The sequence below is a fragment of the Dermacentor andersoni genome, chromosome 6, assembly GCF_023375885.2.
Source record: "Dermacentor andersoni chromosome 6, qqDerAnde1_hic_scaffold, whole genome shotgun sequence".
Classification (NCBI taxonomy): domain Eukaryota; kingdom Metazoa; phylum Arthropoda; class Arachnida; order Ixodida; family Ixodidae; genus Dermacentor; species Dermacentor andersoni.
Window position 1 is genome coordinate 41,337,452 of NC_092819.1, and position 20,615 is coordinate 41,358,066.

Consider the following 20,615-nt stretch of genomic DNA (forward strand, 5'->3'; position numbering starts at 1 on the left):
AGTATTCTTGTTTTGTTGTTGTTTTGTTGATCGAACATATCCCTTTTCACAGTTTGCCTTGGAGATTCCACAATCACATCTCCGAAGCACCAGTGACGAAATCATCAATGACATTAAAGCCTCAGGGGTCGCTCGGTTGCGTCTCGCGCTACAAAAGGTCCTCCACGCGCACCGCGGCTGGACTACGTGGAGGAATCGTACCTCATCAAACCGTTCGCCAAACATTAAAAACCCGTTAGCGGCCTCTTCGAGGTGACCAGCTCTCGAAAAGCGGCGATTCGTTTCGACCAAGAGACGAAAGAAAAAACGGCGAAACACGAGACGGACTGCGGGCTTCGGAAATGTTACAAGGCCTGCTACAGTGTGTCGTCATTGCGTTTCCGGTTGGCCTGCGCCCGGTCGAACGAAGCGTCTGGGCTCACTACTTCTCGGGCACCTAAAGTGGCTCTGCGCGTCGCCGCAGAGACATCACTATCCGGGCAGGCGCGTAATAAGAAGTCTATCCCCCCCCCCCCCCCTTCCCCACCCCCACAGCCTCCATCTTTCCATGCCCACTTAGCTTCCATGACACAGAAACGCTCTCTCCGAGATGCGTTCCCTCTGGGTTCCTCGGTGCGAGTTTAAAATTGCTTTCTTTCGCTTCGACGACGCGGATGTGCCGGCGAACGCCGAACTCGACGACGACGGCAATGACAACTGCATTGTGTTCGTCTCCTTATAGCCTCGCTGCTGTCGCCCGCTTTCACAGTTGTTCGCGGGGATCCTTCCGCACTCGTTATACTCGCTGACAGGAAGCGAGAGCGTCTCAGTCCGACAGCGCGCGCAGGTTTAGGAAGGAAGGCGTCCGATGCGAGGACCCGGTCGGCGTCAGATTGGAGGGAGACCGAGGCTCCGAGAAGGTTGAAATGTAAAGCGGAAAAGAAATACAGACGTAACGTGTAGGAAAAGTTAAATGCGAAGATAGGAGCCGGTAACGACTACCGAGTGCGCTTCTGTCGGTGTCACTGCTTTTGGAGGAGCGGGGCGAGGCGGAAATTGAACTTGGAGTGAAGGACCAAAACACGGGAAGTTAAATAAATATACAAATGCGTAGTGCCCAGCGAGAGAGGCATCACAGCTGCCTTGGGGCACATATAGAAGTGAGTCTGAAAAAGAAAATACAAGCATAAGACAGAAGCGTCTTTATTTTTCGACCGCGCGGAGCCATAGCGAGATGGCCATTATATACCGAACTTGGCATTGAAAGTCGGCAGTATCCCATCGTGCACGGCCTCTGTGATGGCGTCCTGCAAGATTGCTGCTGATGCCTCCATTATATTGATTCTTTACAAGAAGATTCACCGGGCACTTTGTTTTCCTCGTTATTTCCCCGAAGCGTCTTTGGGTGAAAGAACATCATGTCCGGAAGGATGAACGAAGTACTATGTCGTAGGAGCAGAATTCGATTGACTTGACACTGAAAGGCTACGACAATAAAATAAATGGCTCTGTTCGCGTAAGGCAATAACATATGTTCCTGCTCTACTTCAATTTTCCTTTTCTTTCCTTTTTTTTGCGAGTAGCATGAATCGGATAGTTTATCAGAGTGACAGGTACGCTTATCAGATCGCTGCATGCAATGTTAGGTTATCAACATGAGCAGTCTGTTCATAAGATGAAATTTGTTGAAAGCTCTACTTATGGTTTGCGAAAGGCTATGCATTTAGTTGATAGCGCAATGATTTGAAACTTTGTTGCTATTTTTCACGGAAGAACAGGCGCAGAAAGCTATTTCCTATTTGCATTGGTGTCAGCCTTAGCTAGTTTTAAAATTATTTCTCAGTGTGCGCCAACGTGCAATGATGATATCTGACGTGAACCGGTTTGTGAATGCTCATGCAGAAAATAAAATCTTCTACGGTGACCAAATTTTGAAACACGTTGTGGAAAGGAGGAGGGAGTTCATTCAAGGAGCATTTAGAATCTAGAACAGCTTCACGTTGGCTGGTATAGTGGCGCATGAAACAGCCACGGTTATGTGCTAAGCCTACAGAAAATAGGGAATAATGGCGGCTAAGAAGCCAACTGTCGATTTTATTTTTCGTTGCTCGGCGCAACAAGCCACATTAGAGAAAAAAAGGATGAGAAAGACGTCAGGGTCTTGCTATAACCACCTGTCATCGTAAAACTTTCTTCTTCGTTACAGGCTTTTCGTCTAAGCTGGCTTTCGAAAACGACTCACAGGCAGGCGAAGCGCAAGTGATGAAGAAACAAGAGCGAGAGAGAGCTCTGAGCATACTTTAATAAGCACTAGTTCGAATAAGGCAGGAACCGGTAATTAGGGATCCCGCTCATCCTATCTCATTTTTCTGGCTTTTACATTGACACCTTATGTGCTTTAGACGCACCCTATTACGACATTATCTCACAAAAGAACAATGCGTTGCTTGAAATAAAACTGTCAATTATTTTCCTCTTCTCCCTGATGTTTGAAAAAGAAAGCTAATCCTTTTTGTTAGGTGTTTTGATAAGGTGTGACCTTTACGTAATAGCTAAAAAAGCAACTAGCATAATACCTTCGGCTAAGTTTGAACGCTTTCGAAACTCATGTGCATTATTTAAAAGAAGGAACTTGTTCAGAATAAAAATAATGCAGCACAGAAATTAAATTACGAGTTTTCACTTGCTGATCTGATTATGAGACACATCGTAGTGAGGGACTCCGGAATAATTTTGACACCTGGGGTTCTCTAACGTGCCTCTACATGTAAGAAAATGAGCGTTACTACATTTGGACCCCATATAAATGCGGCCGCCGCGGCAGATATCGAATCCACGGCCTAGAGTCTATACCAGCGCAACGCTATATAACTACTAATCCGCTGAACTTCAAGAACGCGAAAATTAGGCGCTTTAAGGAAGTGAGCCAGTAAAGAATAGCCGAGTAGGTTGAAGTAAATTTTGGAAAAGAAACGCGGAGCAGACAACTTGTTTACGAACACGTACCAACGAATGATTTGTGTGCTGAACGCCGATACAGAATGTTAATAATTACTACCAATGATCCATGAGTGGGTATAATCGGGTGAGTAAAACACCGTTAGTGTTGCACTCACAGCTACAGGGTTTTTAGACGATGTGGACATACATATGTGACGAAATATCATCATCATCATCATTAGCGTCATCATAAACCTCTTTTTATGTCCACTGCAGGGCGAAGGCCTCTCCCTGCGATCTCCAATTACTACTGTCTTGCGCTACCTGATTCCAAGTCGTACCTGTCAATTTTAAGTTTCCTCCCCCCACTTAATTTGTGATTAGGTGGGGGGAGGACTGTGATTTCCTTCCCTTGGGGAAGAAAATTATGAGAAGGGAATTTGCAGAAGAATCAAAATTGGTTAGAAAGGATACGGCAGGCATTACCGGATTATCACCGGGAGCTTACCGCGGTGTCGTTCAAAAGAAAAGCGTGCAGTTTTTGCGTTCTACTTAGCATACGGGGCAGAAACTTGGAGTTTAACCAAGAAGCATGAGGACAAGTTAGGGGCCGCGCAACGAGTGATGGAACGAAGAATGTTAGGCGTAACGTTAAGAAGCAGGAGGAGAGCCTAGTGTATCAGAAGATAAACGGGAGCAGCCGATTTTCTAGCCGATATTAGGAGGAATAAATGGAGCCGGGCAGGCCATGTAATACGTAGGGCAGATAAATGGTGGTACGTTAGAGCTACAGAATGGGACTAAATATAGAGAATGATCAAAAAGTATGCATCATAATTTCTAATTGCTCTATGTGTTTCTTCGCCTCCGTATTGGTCTTTTGGCACGTTTATTATAACGCACATTCCAAACTAGTTCCGCTTTCAGCTCCGCTATGTACATTGAAATTTCCCTACGTTAGGACGGCATGCTATGGTTCCTCGTTAATAGTTACGTATTGCTATTAAATGCAGATAAATGCACCAAAATACTTTGTAAATGTGGACGCAAGTCAGTAGTCAACTTCTCCGAAAAAGAGTAATCGAAAGTGCGTAATGTTTGTAGTGCATGAAGGCGAAGCGTTTAAGAGCAAAGAAAGGACTGAACAAAAATAAAGACAGTATGTATACGATTGAAGACTGTCTTCGGCGAAATTTCTATTATAGGTATTTCGCTTGGCGAAACTTTGTGAAATTTCAGGAAAATGACAGGCGCAGATGAAGCTGTGAATGCCAAACGGCTGGTGCCGTATTCACAATGCTTTCTATACGTAAGTGCTCCTTGCCATTGGCCAGCCTCCTTCGCCAATAATATGCCTACCATTAAGATTGGTTGAAATTCGCTCTTACGACCAATTCTATCATAAGATCGTTCTGTGAATACGGGCCCAGAATCTCACTTTTCTTCGTAGTATGAAATTTATTTACAATTACGTTCTCCAAGGGAGGAGAACATTTTTAGCATTCGACTTATTTTATGTATTTCTTTTCTTTGATCCGTGTAACTGGCAATAAAGAAAGAAATAAAAAAAGCAGTTGTGGCTTCAGGGAAGCATGCATGCTCGTCTCGTACCGCGAAAGTTCGGGTTCAATTCCCACCCAGGCGGAAATGTACAAAAATTTTCTTTTCAAAGCCATTAATTTACTTTGTTTACAGGCATCTCCTTGAGCATTGTGACGTCAATCTGAGCATTTCTTGCGTGTTTTTACTTTTTGCGGCTTCGGAAATTTTTCGTCACGGTGCAGTTTCGCCACTTCACGGCGCCGCCAACATAGAGACCTAAGGCTTTCGCCTTAATAATGTTCAAAGATCCCGCTTCTGGACGCAGTACAACAGGTAAGGTTGGTCTTAACGTGTCTTGGAGAGAATGAGCTACTCCGGTGTGATTAAAATATTGCCTGCTTCAACAACACGGAGACGTAGTTAGCAGGAAAATTATAACTGTAATCCGCAGGCAACGAGGGAATACAAACACGCAATCGGGCACCTCGAACCTATAGTCCTTGCCCCGAGAGAATCCTAAAAAGAATTACCTTTTGATAAAAATTTATGAAGAAATGAATCTATAAGAAGGATTCAGCAGGTTATCGCATCTATTTTCTTTTTCTTTAATAGAGGGGAAGAATAGTCGTTCGGTAGTTGGTGTGTTCAAATATAACAACAGCCGGCGAATCCTCTCAAAAGCCACGAAATCAGTCTGCTGTTGAGCTAAAGAGAAAATACAGTGTCGACTCCTGGAAAAAGAGATTTCCTGCTCGATGTCTTCTTTCAAAGCTTGCTGTTTTGCGCAGCGTTCCTGTTCGTTTTCACGGGAGAGAACGGTACTTGCCGAGTGGAGCGGAGCAACGCGTTCGCGATGTATTTATTCGTTGGCACAAGGGCAAGAACTTGCGCGTATTTCGCTATTCGGAGAGGCGGCCTCGTTCGAGAATTGCTCGGTCGCCATTAATCATCTAGTGAAGCGCACAATCCGCTGCGACGGTTAGAAAAGGGCTCGGAGAGCACTCGAGGTCTCTGCTGCGAGAGTGCGGTGCGCTGTGTTTAATGTTTCAGGCGAAAGAGTCCGCGTACTTTCAAGCCTGGAGCAAAAAATTATAGACAAAAGAGAAAGCTGAAGGCGGTAAACGAATACGAGTTAGCGCCAGTGCGTGCGTGTGCCCTCGAAGTCAAAGTTTCAACATGTTAGACGTTTTTACGACCTTCGCGGGGATTCAATAAACAAAAAGTGTGATGCACTAACCGAGCAGAAGTCCGTCGCAGAACACGTGTTCCCTAATCTCTTGTGGTTGTCTGTGCACACGTAGTCAATTTGAGCAATACGGCAGGGAACACTCAAATTTGCATGAAAGAAGCCACTGTAGCTCGTGATACGTCTCCCATCATAAGAATGTCTCTCAAAGAAAAATATTGAGCCGGATAACTACTTTGCTACTCGTGTACAGGTCAGGCTCGAATACGCATGCCACTTGCAATCGTTGCTTGAAAACAATGCAGATGTACCTTCCCATTTCGCCCATGCGTCTGTGAAGGTGTACATATGAGATTGTACGTGTAAAAAATCGGGTGTTTATAAATGTACGCAATAATGAGCTGGATAAATGTGAGACATTTCTCTCACCTCGTGCCCCCTTCCCAGAGCAATTTTTCTCGTCCGATTGTTTTCTTCTCGCTCCAAGTACGGGTTCAGATGCATCCTGCGAAGTGCATTGCGCTGTGTAAGAAACACAGCTGCACGCTTTCCCAGCGCATTTCCGAGATACTTACGCCGGGATGTTTGTGAAAGATGTCGACTACGTTCCAACGAGACGCGGCATTCGTGAAATGATTGCAGCGCGCGGGCTTTCACCGCGCTAGAAGACCTTGATTTTCTTGTTGCTTCATCGCTGACCGTTCACTATAGCCACCGCCGAGAGCCAAAGCAAATAAAAATGCAGATTTAACACAAGCGGTAACGTTATTGCGTGCGCGCCGTCTAGGTCGTGGCGTAGAAAAAATAGGGAAGAAAATGGGGAGGGGAAGAAATACAACTGAAAAAAGCGTATTTCGGGATGGCGCGGCGTTATAACCTAATTGCGCTCGTTTCTTATAATCCGTTTCGAGGCCGAAACTACACAATATGCCTTTCCTTGCCGTCTCTTTCCTCTCCCCCCCCCTCTTTTTTTTTTTTTTACTTCCTACCGCAAGCCGGGACCGCGCGCGCCACGTGTTCATAAAGAACGCCTCGCCGGGCCCTTCTTTGCCAGGCCCTCTCGGCGCTCCTAATATCCTCCAGGACCCCAATTGAGGTCGCTGCATTTAGGGAGCAAGCGAGACGCCACCAACCCTTCCATTTCCCTCTCCACGTCCCTAATCCACTTCCGCTTCGCCCGTTTGCGCGGTCGCGCCGTTACATTACGATGTATCGCGCACCCGCCTACGAACATAGCGAGCTGTATAGCGACGGCTGCTGTTGGCTGCAGCGGGCATGTGTCTGTGCGTGTGTGCGTTCGGTGTTCTGCATGATGCAGCCGCACTCCTTGGCGGTGGGGCGGGGGGGGGGGGGGGGAGAGGGCCAGGGTAGGCATGGTTAAGGCCTAGTGGCCCACTTCCTCCCCATCTTGACCCTTTCCTTGGCGTTGCCGCATCGTTTGGCCCGGCCCCCCTGCCGGCCCCCGAATTCCCTCTGCGCGCGAGCGGGTGTAGAGGAGGAGGGGGCGAGCGTGTTGTTGCGATCGATAGGCTGCAGGCCCAGACGCGTCGCCAGTTGCCCCGTCGCGTCTGTCTGCGCGAGATAGAGGCGCGCTCTCGTCTCTTAACGGCGCCGTCGCCGTCGCCGCCGACGACGACGACTGATGCTGCCAGCGGCGGAACCACTTCTCCAGCGAGCCCTATAGTGTGTGTGTTCGCGCATGTGTACGGGCGCAAATCGAGGCGCTGTCCGCGCCCCGACGACTCGCCGTCCCAAACAACACACTCCGATAAACAAGCCTGCGGACGGGATTTGTTTCGTCGGTTTCCGGGTCCGCGGCAGTGCCCGATTTGTCAGCATGATTCGCCCTTGGGCACTCAGTAATTATACGGGCGACTGCTCGCACGCACGCTCACTGGCTCCCCTCCCCTCCCTCAAGACACATAAACGCACACACGGCGGAGTTATTGAGACCTGAACGGCTGTCAACCGTGGAGGACCACGAATGTTTCTGCAAAACGCTTAACTATTCGAAACGCCTTGTTCGCGAAAGCGCGAACATTGCATTGCAATTATTGAAGAAAAAACATCTTGATTGCATTCTGAAGGTGCTTGAACATCACCTCGCCTGTGTTGTCATCAAACCTTCTATGTAGTCCAACACGTTGTCATCGAATGCTTCATAGAAAAACGGCTGAGATGACCAAAGATTTATGGAAAGTAAACATACATTCGTTCAGTTGGTCTGAAGTAATTTCAGACATGTTTACTTCGGATTACAAGACAAACTACCGAAGAAAGAGGCTAGCTTTATTCATTACACTTTCAAGGCATTCGGATATTTGGTTTTGGTCAATTGGGCGTTTTCTGTGTAATGGTCTGGAAAAGAACGCCGCTTTCGTGCTATCAGAGCCGGCTATGCGTTCATGTACTAACTGCTGGATATTTGTAGTTTTCATTTTTCGTTAGTTGGGACGAATATGATTACCAGTACAAGCCACGTAAGCTTCAGGCATACAGCGCCAAACGGACTGTGTTCATCTGTAAGTTCAGTCAAAAATGTTCCGAATGATAAACGTATTTAATTTCAATTTCACCTTCAATACAATAAATATGCGGGATTTTCACGATCTTTTGCCATTAGGGCATCACATTGAGGCTTGTGTAGTACTGATGGGTGTAATCAAAGGCGCAACCCTTTAGTAAAACTGCCTGCCTCAAACAGCGAATGATCTCATAAGTATTTCTTCCGTCGTGCCTTCGGTTGTCCTCATTCACCGAATTTCTAAAAGACATCGCTAAAATTACTGCGACGATGGCAATGAGCGGCTCGAGCACTTTTGTCCTCGCCCTCGGTTCATGTTGATAATGTGGATGATTATGACGATGGTGATTATGTTTATTAACACTCTCCTTGAAACGGGGTGGGGACAAATAGACAGCTAGCCCGTTTGATTTAATCAGGTCTTATTACATAAATCACTATCTAGCCTTTCGCCTATTCGATCTCGATCTTGACTTGCGTATTTAAAACCTGTATCAATATACTGTACCATTACCTATGCGATTGCAATGACTGAGGTCCTATAATTCTCTTTTTCTTCCACCAATACTCTAATTGTCTCTTAAATTTCTCGACTGCTGACCAGTTAATCCTTCCACCTTCTTTGAATCCCAACGTTTTTAGGACGGGCGTAGCGACGCGGTGTACTCTGGCGAGAACGACGTCACTCGCGAGGCAGGCATGCAGCCTTCGAGATCTCCGGCGAAGAGCAACTAGAAGCGCCGGAGATATCTGAGGCGATGTCTGCGGCTATCTACGAGCTGCGCGATTCTCTAAGGGGTTCACCTTCCATAGGGCGGAAACAAGTGCGAGACATGGCCTGGGTGACTTTCTTTAGTTGTGCAATCGACAGTGTGCCCATGAACACGTTATCACGTTCCAAAAACAAGATAACGTGGCATAAACTTGCTGTAAAAGTTTTCTTGAATACTAGAACGCAATAACGAAATTCGGAAACGTTTTGCCGTCAGAAAAAGAAGTCCCACCAAGACGACGGGTCGTCGTCGTTGTAGTCTTTGCACCTACACATCTTGCGTGCAGTGTGCTGCGAAGGAACGCATTTAGCCTGGTAACTGTACTCGTCGAGCCTATCCAGGTCGTCGACATGCAGATCCCAGGCGCTTGTTGCATTCGCGATCCAACCGTGCACGTCGAAGTAGGCGTTCGGCTCGGTGTGGAACGTGACACTGAATCGCACCTGAAGGGAGAGAGAAAGAGAGAGAGTCTGGTTATGTGGGACGCACATGAAAACATTGAAAACACATTCGGACATATTGGTTAGTCCGTGTTTTGTAATGAAACTAAATGAGGGCAGAAGTAAGTCACTGCTGTTGGAAATTAGACTAATGCGGTCATTTAAGTGGGAACGACGATACATACATACGTCAGCTACGACGTCATTTCCGTTACGCGCAAGTAGGTGGCGGCTTAGGTTGATGAGAAGTATTTTTGTTTCGTTTTATGCCTTCTGGTAATACGTATAATCCGTTAAGTAACAGTGAAGAAGTCCGGCGGTGCTGTAGGCACTTGGTGAAAGAAGGGTTAATTAGGAAGCAACATATGATATATAAGCAGTTGATGGAGCTTTATTAGTTTCGTGACAGCGCTGCGAAGTAACTAGGGCCAGTGTTATTCGACTATTTTATTGCATCATATTTTACATTTTCTTCAATGATTCAATGTGTATCAGCTTTCTTAATCGAGAACTATATCCTGTAATTTACATGCTACTAGACCCATGGTTCTTCTCATTCTTATGACACTGTAGTGAAAACCAAAGTTGGCGTCGATTAATCAGAGACGGGATCACGCAACTGCAAGTATTTAAGGATCTTTATAACTTGTTAATTTACTAGGTATTCGTAATGAGCTTTCCACAGCACCAACAAGAAACTTGGACGAATACTATGGCAACCACATGGCAGGTCCACAGTGCATTCCCTGTGTTTGCTTCACTGTTCGTCACCACTCCATGAGATTGCCGAGCAAAACTTAAAAATGTGCAGGCGTCCTTAAATGATGCGTGTCCTTCGTTGTCATAACGTTTGTTTGCTCTGTCTCGCGAGCCACATTATTTTGATTTGCTGTTTGCTTTTTTTGTGCTGTGCCCAAAGTGAAATGATCCGTCAGTTATAGCTGCAGTTGTCTCACGAGCTTTAGTGTTTATGTATTGGAGGTCTTAGCAAATTAACAAATTTCCTCTCCGCCGAAACCTGCGGCGCAGCCACCGCGCAAGGACTTGGCCAAGTTTAGTTTACTGTTTGTTATTCCATGTACAAAAAACAAAAAACAAAAACAGGCTTACATATTATATACAGCATCAGTAGGTCCCAGAGTGAGAAACTGCCAGGGGCAATCTACCTGGCAATCTCCGAGCGTAGATTTGTGGTCAAGTGCGACGGGAGTAATTGCCGGAGCTGTTGGGAGCCTAGCGACTGAGAGACTATGGAATATAGGTGATCGGTAGGAGCCGCTGGGGCCGCTAAAGGTCAGCGAGTTCCGCGGACAGACCAGGAGTGCCCAGGCTACACGAAGCTGTACTAATGTATTCCCACCCCTTATGTAATACCCCTATCAAGGGGTCTCTAAGGTAATAAAATGAAATGGAATGAGCCTTCGCTGCCAGCTCTACAGCATCATGCAGTCACTGCTCACTATGAAATAGATACGTGCAATATTCTGCTAGCTTTTCACATACTTAAAAAAAATTGTTTCTCTACATCTCTTTAAAATGTGGCAAAATTAAAGTACTGGAGTTCGACGCATAGGCCTGCCTGGCCGCCACCTGCAAACTTCTACAACGACAAATTGACAAAACACTGCCATAATTTCCGCTTGAATTTAATGAACAAGCTGTAAGACATCTATACTCAGAAACGCTAAGTAGAGCATTTGCACGTGCTGTTTTCACCAGCGCACGGAACGTATGCAGAGAACAGTTGTGATCGGGCCTGTCCTTGTGAACGCGTCCGTCACGCTGTTCTTCTCGCTGGCGCCATCTTGGTTTAAGCCTCAAGCAGGCGGCAATGAACGTGGCAGAAAGAAGCGACATGCACATGCGGCTAATCAGCTTCAAAGTAGCGCGCGTTATCAGAGCATGTGCTTACGCCCTCTTTTTTTCTCGCATTTTGTCCTTTCCTTGGCGCGCTGTGCGAAGAAATAGGTTGCAACCACCAACTCGTTGAAATAAATGCACATTATTAGAGAGACACTAAAGAGAAATATAATTTGACTTATATCTGTAAATTATCCTTCTCGAAAAAAAAAGAAGAAACGCCTTTGCAGTGAAAAGAGGTTTGGCGAGCCACGAAAGACGCAAGAAGAAAAGATTGGTGGCAACGATGCCTGGAAGTTACCGCGCAAGCTCGTCGCGCCGGCGTTTGAGCGGACCAAGTTAATTTTGTGTCGAGTAAAGCAGGGCTACATCGTATTCTGAAGGATCCTAAGACTCAACTCTGCAAGTTTAGAGAACATTTACTTCGGCGCGATGACTTACATACGAGAAAAACGCTTCGACTATCATGACGTCACAATGACGTATGCCGGCGCTTGGGGTTCAGGCGCGAAATTCAAGGAATGAAACTCAGATCTATATCTCGTCTTCTCGTAATCAACACAGAAGTAAGAACTCTCATCGACCTGACAGTAGCTAGCATGAAGTTAAAAAAAGGAAACTAATTAAGTAAAGCACTGATGGGGGCTAGTTGGTGAACGTTCATGATTATATTGCGCTTAGTGTTACACTGACGATTTTAAGTGAAGGACAGGACGTGGACGTACGTAGCGCAAGTACGTCCACGTCCTGTCCTTCACTTATATCGTCAGTGTAACACCAGGCGCAATATAATCAAGAAACTAATAAATTAGTGCGTGTTCATCGTGAGGTATCCTTCGCGCAGTGCTTCGAGTTGCCGATTGATTCAGCCTCGCCCTGCGATCTGCTAGCCTTCTGGTCAGGGCGTATGGTGTTGCGACCGTCCCGGAGATGCGTTGGTGCCGGGTTCGTTCTCGTACTGGCACACATTTTTCTTCAACTACGAAGTTTTCCTTCGGAGAAACATTTACGAGCTTCGCTTGTAGCTTTGTGCTACGATTGGGTGGATGGCAATTTTTCCTGGTACGAACGTTCCTACAGCTTGCCAATTTACACAAAGCTGATTCGCAACGATGAATGTATTACAAACAAATTAACAAACATAGAGTTTGGAAAAGATATCCATCAGTCGAGACTGATTGAGCGTTTCGCTTAAGTGCCCCTTTAAACCCGCCGATGCTCACCTCTTGCCCGCCCTCCGTGCTGTTGACCGTCGTGAGCTTGGCCTCTTCGACGCTACTCAGGCGCCATTTGACGCATTTGCCGGGAAATGACGAGTTAACCACGCCGTTGATGTAGGCCACGGTCGCCTCGACCAACCGGCTCACGTCTTCCGGCTGGGCGGGTGCGCTGTGCGAATCGGCGCAAGCGCAGAAGTCCGCTGGCACCGCCGCCTCGGCGCACGTCCTGTGAGGCGAGATCCCCCGGAACAGGCTGATGCCGCTGTCGGTGACCATCGGCTCGAAGCGAGGAAGCTCTGCGAGTGTCAGCAGGGTCGCGTGCACGTCGTACGCCGTGATCAGGCGCCGCTGGTTTACCTGCAATGCCGAGGAACGTTGGCGGAGGACTTCGTTGGTTTCGGGACGTCGTCCTAAAGCGCCGCGAAAATGTGACCGCTTTCCGTGGCCTCTTGCGCTTGCCGGGCTAACTTCGTCACGTGTTCCGCCAGGTGGGCAGACAATCGAGAGTGACAATTAGAGGCCCTTGCTGTGGCATAGATAGTGCGGGCTCTCTCTCTTTCTCCGTTGTCTGCTATGTGGCGAAGCGCCCTATACTGACGTCACACGGCGTTTGCGGAAGGTAAAGTGACCATGGGCAGATGCCATGCGGCAGTTAAGCAACGAACGTTGTAGACAAGAACCGCGCTTGCGGGAAACCTCATGGAGCTCGTTCATGGCTTATTCTTATTATACTCGTGTTCTTATTCTTGTCGTACGTTTTATATTCTTGGCAGTATTGGTGCGTCTATCTTTACAGTGCGCGAATAGTAACGCCGTTGTGGTGGCTGAAATGAATTCCACCGGGTATGTACGGCCATGGCTGGTCTGTAGATCGCGGACGCGAACCATGCTCCAAAGCGGCTGTGATACAATTTGATACGTGAGCACATGGGAACAAGTTGCAGCCGTTAGTACAACGACGTCTTCGAGCAGTGTACAATGAACGCTGTGAAGCCCGGACGCATCACTCAGAAAATACGTCGCAAATACGTTTCGCATGGCTGTCGCCTGTTGAATGAGTAATAAAGGAATTATGGAGAAATGCACCCGTAATGCCTTTAGGGCCCGCTAGCTCTTTGGGGCCACTGTACTGCACATGAGCAGACCCTTACGTAGGGGTCTGCGCATGCGTAGCACCGTGGCCCCAAGCGCCAGCGGGTCCTAGCGCTCGCGTCCCCCATGATCTAAAGCTCTCTATAGGAATACATGGACTGAGGTTTGGCTGGACCTGCAAGTGGACCGCGGCTTCTGGGTGCTGCCGGAGGAAGTGTTCCGGCAGTGCTAGAAAGAACGAGGGCGTGAAGTCCTCCACGCGTCCGATCTCGGTACGCCGCGTTTCGCCGAAGCGCAGCCCGTGGTCACTGATCACGAGCAGCGCGGTACGACGCAGCACTCCGCTCGATGACAGGTTTCTCAGCAGCGACTCGAGCGGAAGGTCCAGCCGGCCGGCGCCGTTGAAGTCGCCGTGCATTAATTCGGCCAGCCACACATAGGCGAACAGGAGCTGGCCGTCCAGCGAGGACAGGTCTTGGACGTACCTGAACGGCGAGCGATGTTTTTCTCGGAGTCAACGGAGGTGCGCGCAAATGTAGCGTATTCATGGCGTTCATTACTACAAAGTGCTAGTTTGTTAGCAAACATATTGCTTTGCCCCGTGGCTATGGTGTTAGGCTGCTGAGCACGAGGTCGCGGGATCGAATCCCGGCCACGGCGGCCGCATTTCGATGGGGGCGAAATGCGAAAACACCCGTGTACTTAGATTTAGGTGCACGTTAAAGAACCCCAGGAGGTCAAAATTTCTGGAGTCACCCACTACGGCGTGCCTCATAGTCAGAAAGTGGTTTTGGCACGTAAAACCCCATATATAAATATATAATAAACATATTGCTCTTACGGAATAGAGTTACCCGAGAAGTGGACGCCACGATTGTTGTTGTTGTTGTTGTTTTTGTTGTTGTGGCTTTACCTTTTGAAACGAGTGGACAGCTACAGACATTTTTTTTCATGGGCGCCATCATATCGCGTAGGCAGTGGCGCCGCCTATGGACAGTCGGCATGCAGGCTTGGGTGAGCGCTCCGTGTTGTAGGTCAGGTATACGCTATGCGTCAGTTTCCGGTGTTCCTCAAAGCGCAATACGTTATACGGATAAACTGAACCTCTGTAAGACAGCAAAACGCTCGCTCGACTCAGGGAGACAAACAGAAATGTGAATTTGTGCTAGGTTGGGAAATGTGAAGTAAATGTGAAGTCGGCCCCGAAAATTTAGGAGACACGGTATTTACGGAAAATCCAGGTTGCCCCAAAGCCTGGGGCTATATCATCTAATTCAAAGTTTAATCTGTAGTAGTCTTTGCGATGTACACGACAATACATTTAGAAGCGCCGTGCCTCAAACATAGTTGAAATTCACATTTGTCGTAGAACTTGTGTCTCGCAAGCTTTTGTAGTCAGCTGTGCGATGCTAGATCACGTTTCACGAATTTCTGAAAACTGATTCCTACCGTGGTTAGAGCAGGTGGAAAAACTAAAGGCAGACGGAGAAGTTATTTAGGGCTTTGCCAGCTTAAGATTCCTCCTTCACCGGCGTTGCTGCAGGCCAGAAGAACTTGTTATTGGCCAAGTTGGCGTTTATGTGAACGGAACACGGTGCCATTGTCACGCCTAAGCGGGAATAATTTTTTTCAAATGCAGTAATTACTGATATTACACTTTTGGGAATTGTAATGTGATTTTGTCTCTTCTATACAAGATTGTGCAAAACTCTTTGCTTATACTTCTAGCCCTCCGGCCTAGGCCCAGGTGCCCCTTCAGTATATAGCAAATAAATAAATAAATAAATAAATAAATAAATAAATAAATAAATAAATCTAATTCCACTCTAGGACGTACACTAGGTCACACAGATTTGCGGGACACAGTTTCCGGGACAAATTTCAATTGCTGCTCTGTTGAGGCTTCCCGTTTGTAGTTTAATGCATCATTATGGAAGTCGCAAAAACTACTACAGATTGAAGAACACACACACACGTGCGCGCACGCACACAGACACACAACAACGTCTGGGATCAAAATTATCTTGGCTCTCGAGTGAGTAATAATGCCATCAACTGTATACCTAAACAATCCTGGTCGTCTCACATACCTCAGAACAGAACACGTTGGCCTTGTGAACTGCTTCATGATGGCCCTAGGGTAGTAGTCTGTGGGCACTTTTTTGAATCCGAATGGTGCGTGATACGTGAACAGGCCATAATCTGGATATTCTTCCAGAAACAGCGTACGGAATCCTCTTTTGCGGTACACGGACATCAGATGCGGTAGAACGTCGTAATGCCTGTCGGAAGTCGCGCCAGAGTTGATCGGTCAGAGGGACACTGGTCTGTGAATGGTCTGCGGACTCCTTGCTAAATGTTTGCAAATTTTAGAAAAATAGCGCTCGATTCATTATCGAACTGCGTTTTCAAACCGGAAAGGCTTGTATTTTAGAGGGAACACATATACATATGTGCAGTGTACACGAACGGAAACCGGCGCAAGTACAGTACAATACTTATGCGTATTTATAAGTAAGGCATAATAGGCACACTTACCCCCGTATTCAGAAATGCAACTTAAGTTGAAGTCCATGCTTGACTTCCTCTAAGTGACGCCTGTCATTAACTCGCCGAAGGAAACTCAGTGAGCTTCTTTGGGCCCGTTAACGCCAGGCGTCACTTAAATCAAGTCAAGCATGGGCTTCAACGTAGGTTACATATCTGAATACGGGGTTACATTCGTAAGGAACATGAAAGACTAAAGGTGAGTGTTTCCTGCTCCCAAAAAGTTAACATAAGCTTCCAAGTACTCATCTTTAATTCGCATTTTCTACAGGTGTATGGCCAGAGCTATTGTCTCTTGAGTCTCTTTATTTGTTCCAGACATGTGCTGCATCACACGGCTAACCACAAAAGCAGTGTGTATGATTATGATATTATACTTTATGTGCGTAATTAATTTTTTTACGTTGTTGTCACTGTATGTCGCCCTATCATCTGGTCATATTCACTTAAGTACGTTTAGGAATTGTATACTTAACAACAGTCGCATACGAGCCTCGTGCTTGCCCTGCCTTACCATCGCTGTTCGCACATTGCTTGCAACTACATCAATCAATCAATCAATCAATCAATCAATCAATCAATCAATCAATCAATCAATCAATCAATCAATCAATCAATCAATCAATCAATCAATCAATCAATCAATCAATCAATCAATCAATCAATCAATCAATCAATCAATCAATCAATCAATCAATCAATCAATCAATCAATCAATCAATCAATGTTTAGTGCAGCGCTCAGAAACAATCAATTGGTCTTGGTATTGGAACACTTAGCATTGGGTGAGTTTGGGACTATATACAAGTTGCTGAAAGCTAAAACGAAGATATTATTTAGTCACATAGAAAAGGGTAGCTTCAGAGCGCGAACTACTGGGACGCAAGCTAAGGCGCAAGAAAAAACAGGACAGCAGTCCTGTCTTTGCTTGCGCCTTAGCTTGTGTCCCAGTAGTTCGCGCTCTGAATTTAGCCCTGCTTCCATACCAACTCGCCCATTTATTTTTCACTTTCAAAAAGGGATATCTATGTACAAATCTGTTGCATGTTTTATATACTTTCTGTTAGTATACACAGGGATGACAAGATTTGCTATAAGGTATTCTATAAAAGTTGCATGGAACAAGACAAATAGTAAGAAAGGATATCCTACAGAACAAAAAATGTAGGCACAGAAGAAGACAAACGTGTAGCACGAACTGTAGATACCGTTTACTAATCAACCTTCATGGTACTCTACGCAACTTCGTTGTTGAAGACAAATCACGCAATACGTGTACGGCCTCGTGAACGTTTTAATCACTGCTCGTTGGCGTCGACAGTACGGCATGTCAGCGCCTTATAGCGGCGAATAGCGGCACGGAGCGCGAGCGTCGTCTGCTGTATGCGCTATTCACTTCAGGAGAACTCCTGTCTTGAATGAACAAGCAAAGGCCCTGGCAAAGTTCTTTACACCTTCCTGCTTCCAAAATTTAAAAAAAATCAAGAAGACTCGGTATTAGGCGGTACACGCGAATAAGATGTGTCGTCTGCGATGCGCACTTCAATTTTCTGTCCTACTGCTGCGCTCACGTATGCACCTGGAAATTAAGATAAAAAAAAAGGAAGGTTAGAATTTATCAGTGCGGCGTGAGACATTGCCAATAATACATGCGAAGGATGGGGCATCACGCGTAACAAAAGTGCCTATGCACACAGAAAGGGAAGAGTGTAGCATGCAGTGATCTCAGTATAGACCGGAATTTGCGGCTCTTCTAGGGGCAACCATCTATTTCCGGGCATTGCGATAATTGGCGGAAACAAAAGAAAGTGCAACCACGATAACGCTGCTCGTCACGGCTCTGTCGTGAGCTGCCCCTTTATCGAGCCCGCAGCCCTCCGCGGGCTACGCTGACATCTGTCGACGCGATTCGAGATTAAGTACGCTTGCTCTATAAACGGGTTCGCGACAGTAAAAGATTCAGGACCCGCATTCGCAAAAACCTCTTATATAGGCTAGAATCGTTCGCGCGAGAAAAAAAAAATTCAGCCAATACTCCTTCTGTACATAATATTAGCGAAGGCGTCCAGCCAATGACGGAGCACTTACGAACGAAAAGCTTTGTTCTTTCGTCGTTGCTTTGCGCTCTATAGTGAGATGACACGCCCTGCTGTCTACATTCACGGGACGTCCAAAAAAAAAAGAAAGAATAGGGAAGCTGTACATTGCTCTTTCTTGAACTATATAAGCCGCGTACAACTACTATATGAGCTATATACATAGTATGCACTTGACGTCACACCCGCTGCTGTCGTCTGCTTCCGCTACCTTCCGCCATCTTGGAGAACCTTATCAATAGGCGCGCGCATAGGCCTGTAGGTTTCCCAACAAGGCGCCGCCGGAAACCGGAAGTCTCGGAGTATCCTTGAATGACGTACGTGCATACTATGTATAGGCGACGAGATAAAACAGTTACGTACATCTTTCCGAACAATCTGTCGATGGCGTCCGACGAGAGGCCGGTCAGTAGAGGAAGCTGGTTCTGGAATGAAGCCAAGCCCACCTTGCTGTAGCCGACGAACTCGAACGCGTTCAGCTCGCGCGCCAGGTAGCGCCTTGTGAGGGGCATGTGCCTGAGCGTGGCGAGACGCGACACGGAGTCGACGCCCAGCACGAGCACGTTCAGCCTCTCTCTTCGCGCGCCCTCGTCGAGTACCTGCGGTCTCCTCTTCTTCCGAGCCAGCAACGAGTGGCGGCTGAATATTGTTCCCGCACCGGCCCGGTCGCATCGCAGCAAAATGTACTCGCTTCCTCTCAGCGGCCTGCCGTTGAATGAATGAATGAATGAATGAATGAATGAATGAATGAATGAATGAATGGGTGAATGTTTTGAAATATCTGATTCGTCTGTTCTTCTCAGGAAAGTTAATTTCGGCATTTTCGAAACATTTGTCAATGCTACGTGCTCCCATGACAAAAAGTATCCGGAGCGGGGGCTTCACGATGAAGCCGATTTTTCTCTCCGCCTATGAGGGCAACTTGATGTTGACGGCTGCAGTCCAAAGTTGGCATTGCGAAGCTTCCGGTGCACTCGTATATTTCAGTCGGTGCGCCTGAATTACGAATAAATTTTGTTGTTCTCGGCGAGCCTGGTGGTCTGCATGCGTTTGCTCAAGGGTACTTCAGTATATATATATATATATATATATATATATATATATATATATATATATATGTTCGTTGTTTTGATTGAGACGTGGGACTGGTAAGGCCCAGGGAGATGAAAGTGTACGAAAAAACAATTTGTCGCCAGTCCGTCCGTCAGTGGGAGAGACGAACTTACACCCTCCGCAACTCCCGGTGCGAAGTGGAACCGTTGAGCTACGCCGGTGGCTGTTCCCAGATCCGCACTCTTTAGAATGCTGGAATTACAGTATAACATGCTTTTTTACCTAATGCATCTAATCTGCTAACTTCGACCGCTGGAAATAAGCATTGTAGTTGCAGTTTCGCCCGTAATTGGAAGCAGTGGCGTGATAGCCATGGCGTAATATTATCTGCACTAAGCCTTGCGTTGTTTCGTTTCTTATCGGTTGGTGTGAACATACGTAGGTGCACTTGAGAAATCTCCTGCCGAAAAAAAAAAAAAAAGGAACAACTTCTAGTCGTTTTTGTTTGTTTAGGCGGCTCTCCCCATTTCGCGCTCAACTGTCTTAGGCACTGTTTAATACTTCATTTGCAGTTCCAACGTTGATTAAAGCTAAGCTCTCTTATTGCGCTGTCGTGGACTTTGAAAACTGTGGCTTCTGTTGCTGCTGCTGTCTTACTGAATAGCTCACTTTGAAAAATAAATATTATAAGATAGGAATATCAAGAAATGGACAAGAAACGACGCGACAGGTGCTTGAACTACCAAACGAGGTGCTAAGACATCAGTTGGTATTTCGCCAGCGTGTTACGTTTTCCTTTTTCATTTTTGTTTTTTGCGTGTAGCCCAAGTTCTCCGTTGAACTCTAGGAAAATACGAGACAACCTCAACATCTAAAAAAAAAAAGTGAGATTACCTTACCTGCCAAACTCGACTGTTCTCCAATGTCCAACTACCGTCGTGTTGTCGGGAACCGGGGAGCTCGTGTTCCTGAGTATCTCGGCGTAAAAGCAGGTGACGTCGGCGACCGTGGCGTTGTACCGGCTCGCCAGCACCCGTTCGTTCAGCACGGGCGTCGTGCGATCCGCGAAGGTGATGAGGTATCCACTCTCGTCGCACAGGTCCTCTCCGCCGGACTGGTTCCGGTAGTGCGCCCGAACGGTCCAGTGGAAAGGGTCGTAGTCCGGTAACCTGCATCCGGGAGTTTCCAAGACGTAGCCCTTGTGGAAGAACAGCCGCGTCTTGGTGACGCGCTTGAGGAGGACGAGCTCCAGTTTCACGCTCAGCCACAGGAAGACGAGGGTGAAAACAATGTAAAGCACCTTCCGCGATTGGCACAAGCGTTGGCAAAGATGCATTATAATTCGTTGCGCGCTTGCTGTTTT

General features: G+C 46.9%; 2 protein-coding genes across 2 annotated transcripts in view; one reads left to right on the forward strand and one right to left on the reverse strand.

The window, feature by feature from the left end:
• Positions 1–20,615, forward strand: part of Tusp (WD40 superfamily protein Tusp) — a 203,236-nt gene that overhangs the window by 31,006 nt on the left and 151,615 nt on the right. The window lies entirely within an intron of this gene.
• Positions 9,157–20,588, reverse strand: LOC129382329 (uncharacterized). Its single transcript, XM_072288581.1, has 6 exons — positions 20,152–20,588; positions 18,563–18,904; positions 15,647–15,838; positions 13,732–14,041; positions 12,468–12,821; positions 9,157–9,387 (listed from the first exon to the last, which is right to left on the reverse strand). Exons 1-6 carry the CDS (start codon positions 20,586–20,588, stop codon positions 9,157–9,159), a joined length of 1,866 nt encoding a protein of 621 aa, XP_072144682.1.

Excerpts from the sequence above, each read along its gene's own strand:
- LOC129382329 (XM_072288581.1), bottom strand. The coding sequence starts at position 20,588 with ATGCATCTTTGCCAACGCTTGTGCCAATCGCGGAAGGTGCTTTACATT. Across the intron at positions 18,905-20,151 it reads AGAACAGTCGAGTTTGGCAG|GCCGCTGAGAGGAAGCGAGT; the intron begins GTAAGGTAATCT and ends ATTCAACGGCAG. Across the intron at positions 9,388-12,467 it reads GCACGGAGGGCGGGCAAGAG|GTGCGATTCAGTGTCACGTT; the intron begins GTGAGCATCGGC and ends CTCTCCCTTCAG.